The 8,856-nt window shown below is 42.1% G+C and overlaps 1 protein-coding gene across 2 annotated transcripts in view; it reads right to left on the reverse strand.

Annotated features, from left to right (window-relative positions):
* Positions 1–1,629: 1,629 nt before the first annotated feature.
* Positions 1,630–8,856, reverse strand: part of ANAPC5 (anaphase promoting complex subunit 5) — a 44,635-nt gene continuing 37,408 nt past the window's right edge. For both annotated transcript variants that reach the window (XM_017544259.2, XM_017544260.2), the window contains exons 16-17: positions 2,696–2,858; positions 1,630–1,965 (exon numbers count right to left, since the gene is read on the reverse strand). In XM_017544259.2, the coding sequence (XP_017399748.1) occupies positions 1,754–1,965; positions 2,696–2,858 (375 nt within the window). In that variant the 3' untranslated portion in view covers positions 1,630–1,753. The remainder of the gene's footprint in view (positions 1,966–2,695; positions 2,859–8,856) is intronic.

Here is an 8,856-nt window from a genome sequence, read left to right on the forward strand (position 1 = left end):
ATGCTGGAATGCAATGGCCCAATCTCAGCTCACTGCAACCTCCGCCTCCTAGGTACAAGCGATTCTCCTGCCTCAGCCTCCCAAGTAGCTGGGATTACAGGCACCTGCCACCCTGCCCAGCTAATTTTTGTATTTTTAGTAGAGATGTGGTTTTACCATGTTGGCCAGGCTGGTCTTGAACTTCTAACCTCAGGTGAGCCACCCACCTTGGCCACCGAAAGTGCTAGGATTACAGGTGGAAAAATTCCTTTTTACTACATAGCCTTGAATGTTACTCAGTGTTTACCATCTGTATATATAGCCTTTCAAATGAATTATCAAAGGAAAGATTTTCAATCAACATACCAATTAATCTCCATCTCTCCACCAAGTCTTCTGTTTCCAGAGCAGCTGTCTTTGGCCAGTAAATGTACCTGGCCAGCAAATGTACCCTAATGGATACAACTGTTTTACACTGCTTCAAAGAGCTCTGGAAATAAATTACTTCCCATCAGAAAGTTTATATTTAACAAAGAACCAATAACAGGAGCTGCAAAATTTAGTTGGATCCCTGTCGCTTTATCAAGACTATTTGGGCTGGGTGCAGTGGTTCACGCCTGTAATTCCAGCACTTTGGGAGGCCAAGGCAGGTATCTGAGGTCAGGAGATTGAGACCAACTCGGTCAACATGGTAAAACCCCATCTCTATCAAAAATGCAAAAATTAGCCAGGCATGCATGGTGGTGCACGCCTGTAGTCCCAGCTACTTGGGAGGTGGAGGCAGGAGAATCCCTTAGACACAGGAGGTGGAGGTTGCAGTGAGCCAAAATCATGCCACTGCATTCCAGCCTGGGCAGCAGAGCAAGTATCCATCTTGGAAAAAAAAAACCATAACAATATTTGGGTACAGCTGCTGCTTTGGACTTGAAACAATGGCATTTTTCTGTGAACACTCAAGGATAAGAAATTCATAAACAGAATAAGCCGTTAACTGGCTTCTGCTTAACTGCAGGGTTAAGAAATGTAAATTGTAATACACTGTATATTTGGTGATAGCATCTCACACCTCTGAGCTTTGGACTCTTCCTTAATTTATGATCACCTTACTCTTGATAAATTCCTGGACTTAATTTTTCATTATCCCTCCTTTATAGGGTTAAATATATAAAGTAAAAGAAAAACTTATCCATGTAGAGTATATAAGAGAGCCAACACCTAGAAAGGGACTGAAAAATGTTTCTGGTCATTGGTCCAAAAACCATGAAAAAATCTTTTCCTTCTTAATCTCAAGAACCAACAAGTCCTCGTGAGCACCCATGGGCACCGCAAGCCCTGGTTCAGTCCAACAAAGCAGGGAGGCCTCAGAAGAAAGTCCAAGCCTCATAATACCTGCACTGACCACCCTGGGGAGATCTATCAATTCTAAGAAGCTCTTATCTGAGAATATGTGCTAAAGGAATTTACATAATGATGGAGTGTATACAATTTCTAATAAAGATATTGGCAATTTTGCCCAGAGGGAACATAATCTGAGATGCTTGCACTAACTTGCTGGCAAAATACCTGTTAATTAACAAAAAGTTGGCATCCTTTGCTACCAAAAGGGAAGAAAAGGGGAATAAAACAAATACATAGTTACTAGCAACAGAGTAAGACAAACTAATCAGAACGCAGTTTATTGACATGATAAAATACATCATTTATCGGGAGTGAGGGGACATGAACAAGTCCAAAATCTTATACTCTGCACAGCAGCCCAGCAGGGATGCCCTCTCTAGAGATGGTTTATCAAGGGTACCCCATGAGCAGGCAGCTCCTGATGCAGCTGCCGGAAGAGCATCGCACACCGGTTCCTCTCCTGGGTCTTCCCCAGGCTGTGGTAGAGTCTGGCCTGGAAGTAAAGGACGTCCCTTATTCGCTCTTTGCAGTCAACCTTTGCAAAGTAGTTCTTGGCTTCATTGAGGTTCTCAATGGCAGCCTCCAGAGCTGATGGAAAGCGGAGAAAATAACACACATTTAACTCAACGTTCCAGTTAGTTTTCAAAGCTTTGATATTTAGTTTTATTTGTTCAACATGTACCAGAAGATGCTTTTATATTCTCTATTCTTTGAGAAAGAAAAAACAAACCATTAGGGTGAGGTTTTCAAAAAGGTCTTTAAGGCCGGGTGTGGTGGCTCATGCCTGTAATCCCAGTACTTTGGGAGGCCAAGGTGGGTGGATCACCTGATGTCAGGAGTTCAAGACCAGCCTGAGCAACATGGTGAAAACTCATCTCTGCTAGAAATACAAAAATTAGCTGGGCATGGTGGCAGGTGCCTATAATCCTATAATACTCAGGAGGTTGAGTCAGGAGAACTGCTTGAACTCGGGAGGCGGAGGTTGCAGTGAGCTGAGATCATACCACTACATTCCAGCCTGAGTGACAGAGTGAGATTCTGTCTCAAAAAAAAAAAAAAAAAAAAAAGTCTTAAAGTCCTAACTTCTAGCCTGGTACTTGGCTCTACAGGGTTAATATAATCATTCACTTGTCCTCAATCTTCCTGCCAAGCATGCATGTGAAAGCACTTTAAATGCTGCATGAAATTTTAATATATATTTGTGAACACTCAGAACTTAAATACTGTCCTAAATTTAATGTCTTTTCTTCTTCTGGGTCCTAAACTTTTAAAGCTTTCTGGAATAGCATTGCCTTATGATCTTTGTACAGCTGCCTACCTTCTGCTTTCTTCGGCTGATCATAGGAAGCTGCTGACGCCACCTGGCACTTGGCCACTAAGAACATGGCACGGCCTTTGTCCAGGATAGCCCCGTCAGCCAAGATGGGCTCAATGGCCATGTGGAGAAGACTTAAGGCCTGTTCTGGGATTCCAAGAATGAGCTGAAAAAGAAACATCATAGCACTGTACATACCCAAACCCACTGCCCTTCCACTAGGAAGTGCTTTGTTTCTGGCAGTTCTCTCCTGAATGGCTATCTCTGGCTTATCTTTAATCTGACGTGTACTACATTAAAACAGGAACCACACTCCTAGAAAATACAACTTTGACAATCTGATTTCAGACTATGACAAACATAGCAGGGAGTCGTTATTCACATTACGGAAAGGTTCCTGTCTTTACAAAAAGATCCAGCATTAATATCCTTAAGTTTGGTGATTCTGAGGGGTTGAACTAGGTGGAAGAAGGATAACAATTCAGAAAATAACTCAAAAGAGTAGAGCAAAACACCCAAGAGATTCCGGTTGGTGTTAGTATGTTTAAAAAAAAGAGAGAGAGAAATAAAATGGTACACTTGAGCTGGGCACAGTGGCTCATGCCTATAATCCCAATACTTTGGGAGCATGAGGTAGGAAGATCACTTGAGGCCATGAGTTCAAGACTAGCCTGGGCAACATAGCAAGACCCTGTCTCAAAAACAAATTTAAAACAATTAGCTGGGCATGGCCTGTAGTCTCAGTTACTCAGGAGGCTAAGGCAGGACAATCACTTGAGCTAAGGAGGTCAAGACTGCAGTGAGCCACAGTCATGCCACTGCACTCCAGCCTGGGCAACAGAGCAAGACTTCGTTTCAAAATAAAACCAGAAAACATCTATTTAACAGACAAGAAAGCAGTAAGAGAGGAATTGAGGGACAAAAAAGATATGACATATAGAAAACAAGGCGGGCATGGTGGCTCATGTCTATAATCCCAGCACTTTGGGAGGTGCAGTTGGGCAGATCACTTGAGGTCGGGAGTTCAAGACCAGCCTGGTCAACATGGTAAAACCCCATCTCTACAAAAATTACAAATATTAGCCAGGCATGGTGGCGCACACCTGTAATCCCAGCAACTTGGGTGGCTGAGGCATGAGAATCACTTGAACCTAGGAAGTGGAGGATGCAGTAAGCAGAGATCACACCACTGCTGTATTCCAGCCTGGGTGACAGAGTGAGACTCCATCTCAAAGAAAAAAAAAAAAAAAAGAAAAAGAAATCAAATTAGAAGTAATGACATTAAATGTAAATGAGTAAAATTCTCTAATTAAAAGGCAGAAATTGTCAGAATAATTTTTTTTTAAGTATCCACTGTATGCTGTCTACAAGAGGCTCTCTTTAGATTTAAAGACACAAATAGTATTTAAAAAATTTTCCACTTGCTGGAGTGCAAAAAAAAAAAATAGGCATAGGCTGGGCACAGTGGCTCACACCTGTAATCTCAGCACTTTGGGAGGCCAAGGCAGGTAGATCGAGACCAGCCTGGCCAATATAGTGAAACCCCATCTCTACTAAAAATACAAAAATTAGCCAGGCGTGGTGGCGCACATCTATAGTCCCAGCTACTCAGGAGGCTGAGGCAGAGAACTGCTTAGCCTGGGAGGCGGAGGATGCAGTGAGCCGAGATCCTGCCACTGTACTCCAGCCTGAGTGGCAGAGCGAGACTCTGTCTCAAAAAAAAAAAAAAAAAAAAAAAAAAAAAAATATTTGAAAAAAAAAAAAAAAAAAAAAAAAAAAAAATTAGTTAGGCATGACGGTGCTCACCTGTAGTCCCAGCTACTTGGGAGGCTGAGGTGGGACAATCCCATCAGCCCAGGAGTCCAAAGTTACAGTGAGCTATGACTGCAGCACTGCACTCCAGCCTGGGTGACTGAGTGAGACCCTGTCTAAAATAAAGACACAAATAAGCTGCAAGTAAGAGGATAGAAAAATATTCTGTGCGAGCAATAATCAAAAGAAAGCTGGAGTGCCTACGTGAGTATCATACAAAATAGAGTTTAAATTAAAAACTGTTACAAGAGACAAGGAAAAAGGAGAACATTATATACTCATAAAACAGTCAATTCATCAAGACATAACAATTATAAACAAACAAAACAACAGCGCTCCAAAATATATGAAGCAAAATCTGACAGAATTGAAGGGAGAAATGGACAATTTAACAATAATAGGCCAGGCACAATGGCTCATGCCTGTTATCCCAGCACTTTGGGAAGCTGACGCAGGCGCACCTCTTGAGTCCAGGAGTCTGAGACGAACCTGGCTAACATGGCAAAACCCTGTCTCTACAAAAATACAACAAAGTAACTGGTTATGGTAGGGCACACCTATAATCCCAGATACTCAGGAGGCTGAGGTGGGAGGATCACTTGAGCTTGGGAGGTTGAGGCTGCAGTGAGCCATGATTGCACCACGGCATTCCAGCCTGGGCAACAGAGTGAGACTCTGTCTCAAACAAAATAAAACAAAACAAAACAAAACAAAAACCACAATAGTTGGGGAGCTCAACATCCCATCTTTCAATCATGGACAGAAAAATTAGACAGAAGATCACCAAGGAAAGAGAAGACTTGAGTGACACTAGAATTAAACTGGCCCTAACAGATATATATAAAGCATGCCATCCAATAATACATCAGAATACAAATTAGTCTCAAGTGCATGTGGAACATTTTCCACGACAGACTGTGTTGGGCCACAAAAGAACACTCAATAAATTTAAGAAGAATGAAATCATACAAGGAATCTTCTCTGACCCCATGAAATCAAAAATCAGTAGGAAATTTAAAAATTCACAAATATGTAGGAATTAACATACTCCTAAATAACCAATGGGTCAAAGAATAAATCACAAGGGAAATTGGAAAATGCAATGAGATGTGCAAAAATATCACAGATTCTGGCCGAGCGCAGCAGCTCATGCCTATAATCGCAGCACTTTGGGAGGCCGAGGCAGGTGGATCACTGGAGGGCAGGAATTTGAGACCAGCCTGGCCAACATGGGAAAACCCCATCTCTACTAAAAATACAAAAATTACCCAGGTAGCAGGATATGGTGACTCATGCCTGTAATCTCAGCAGTTTGGAAGGGTGAGGAAGGCAGATCATGAGGTCAGGAGACGGGAGACCATTCTGGCTAACATGATGAAACCCCATCTCTACTAAAAATAAAAAAAATTAGCCAGGCATGGTAGCATGAGTCTGTAGTCCCAGCTACTTGGGAGGCTGAGGCAGAACAATCACTTGAACCTGGGAGGTGGAGGTTGCAGTGAGACGAGATCGTACCACTGCACTCCAGCCTGGGCGACTGAGTGAAACTCCGTCTCAAAAAAATAAAAAAGGCTGGGCGTGGTGACTCATGCCTGTAATCTCAGCACTTTGGGAGGCTGAGGCTGGCAGATCACAAGGTCAGATTGAGACCATCCTGGCCAACATAGTGAAAACCTGTCTCTACTAAAAATACAAAAAAATTAGCTGGGCATGGTTTCGCACACCTGTAGTCCCAGCTACTTGGGAGGCTGAGACAGAAGAATCACTTGAACCCAGGAAGTAGGGGTTGCAGTATGCCAAGATTGCACTACTGCACTCCAGCCTGGGCGGCAGAGCAAGACCCTGCCACAACAAAACAAAACAAAACAAAACAGACTCCAATTTATGAAATTTGTGGGATAAAGTAAAAATTTATGAAGTATAGTTCTCAGGGAAATTTATAACTATAAAGGCCTACATTTCAAAAGAAGGGAGATCTCAAATCAATAAGCAAATCTTCCACCTTAAGAAACTAGAGAAAGAGTCCAGGTGCGGTGATTCGCACCTGTAATCTTAGCACTTTGGAAGGCTTAAGCAAGTGGATCACCTGAGGTCGGGAGTTCGAGACCCGGCCAACATGGCGAAAGCCCAACTCTACTGAAATTCAAAAATTAGCTGGGCGTGTTGGTGTGTGCCTGTAATCCCAGCTATTCAGGAGGCTGAGGTAGGAGAAATGCTTGAATCCAGGAGCCGGAAGTTGCAGTGAGTTGAGATGGCACCATTACACTCCAGCCTGGGTGACAAGCGCTAAACCCATCTAAAAAAAAAAAGAAAAAGAGAGAAAAAGGAAGGGAGGGAGGAAGGAAGGAAGGAAGGAAGGAAAGAAAAAAAAACAAAAAGCAAATAAGACCTAAAGCTAACTAACAGAACCAAGGAAAAAATAAGGATTAATGTGGAGATAAACAAAATGGAGACTAAGAGAACAACAGAATTAATAAAACTAAAAGTTGGTTCTTTGAAGAGATCAACAAAATTGACAAACTTATACTAACCAAGAAAAAATGAGAAGACTCAAATGACTGAAGTCAGAGATGACAGTGGGGACTTTACTAACAACGTTACAAAAGTAAGATGGATGATACAAGAATACCATGAACAATTATATGCAAGAAATTAGATAAACTACATGAAATGAACAAATTCCTAGAAAGACCAAACTACTAAAACTGACTCAAGAAGAAACAGGAAATCTGAATAGACCTATAACAACTAAGAAGACTGAATTGGTAACCAAAAAAACTTCCAACAAAGAAAAGCCCAGGGCCAGATTGCTTCACTGGTGAATTTTTGTCAAGCTTTTAAAGAATTAACACCAATCCTTCTCAAATTCTTCCCAAAAAAAAGAATAGGAGAGAAAACTTTCTAACTCATTTTGTGGGGCCACTATTACCCTAATACTAAAGCCAAAGAAAGATATCACAAGAAAACTACAGATGAATATCCTTTATGAATACAGATGCAAAAGTTCTGAATAAAATACTTGCAAACCAAATCCAACAGCACGTTAAAAGGATCATACACTATGACCATGCGAAATATAGTCCAGGAATGCAAGGTAGTTCCATACACAAATATAACATATGAATAAAATGAAAGAAAAAATTGGGCTGGGCATCGTGGCTCACACTTGTAATCCCAGCACTTTGGGAGGCAGAGGTGGGTGGATCATTTGAGGCCAGGAGTTTGAGACCAGCCTGGCCAACATGGCAAAACCCTGTCTTCTAGTAAAATAAAAATTAGCCAGCTGTGGTGGCACACACCTGTAATCCCAGCTACCTGGGAGGCTGAGGCAGGAAAATTGCTTGAACCTGGGAGGCAGAAGTTGCAGTGAGCCAAGATTGCATCACTGCACTCCAGCCTGGGCAACACAGTGACACTCTGTCTCAAAAACAAAAACAAAAACTCATATAAAATTAACCAATGCAGAAAAAAATATTTGACAAAATCCAATACCTTTTCATAAAAACAAAAAACAAAAAACACTAAATAAACTAGGAATAGAGGGAACTTCCTCAACCTCTATAAAAAACACATAGCTAGCATGATACTTAATGATGAAAGACTAAAAGTTTTCCCCTTGCAGGAACAAAATAAGGACACACCCTCCTTTTTTTTTTTTGAGACAGAGTCTCACTCTGTTGCCGAAGCTGTAGTGCAGTGGCAAAATCTCAGCTCACTGCAACCTCTGCCTCCTGGGTTCAAGAGATTCTCATGCCTCAGCCTACCTAGCAGCTAGGATTACAGGCATGCACCACCATACCCAGATAATTTTTGTATTTTTAGTAGAGACGGGGTTTTGCCATGTTGGCCAGACTGGTCTCAAACTCCTGGCCTTAAGTGATCTGCCTTGGCCTCTCAAAGTGCTGGGATTACAGGTGTGAGCCACTAAGCCCAGCCAAGACACACACTCTTGCCACATTTATTCAACATGTATTGGAAGTTTTACTCAAAGCAATTAAGCAAGAAAAAGTAACAAAGGGGATCTAAGTGGGAATGGATGAACTAAAACTAACTCTATTTGTAGATGATCTTATACATACAAAACCATAAAAAAAAATCTCCAAAACAGCCGGGTGCAGTGGCTCACACCTGTTCATCCCAGCACTTTGGAAGGCCAAGATGGGTGGATCATGAGGTCAGGAGTTTGAGACCAGCCTGGCCAATGTGGTGAAACCCCGTCACTACTAAAAATACAAAAAAGTAGCTGGGCGTGGTGGCAGGCGCCTGTAATCCCAGCTGCTCAGGAGGCTGGGGAAGGAGAATCGCTTGAAACCAGGAGGCAGAGGTTGCAGTTGGCCAAGATGGTGCCATTG

The sequence above is a fragment of the Cebus imitator genome, unplaced genomic scaffold (assembly GCF_001604975.1).
Source record: "Cebus imitator isolate Cc_AM_T3 unplaced genomic scaffold, Cebus_imitator-1.0 Scaffold169, whole genome shotgun sequence".
NCBI lineage: Eukaryota > Metazoa > Chordata > Mammalia > Primates > Cebidae > Cebus > Cebus imitator.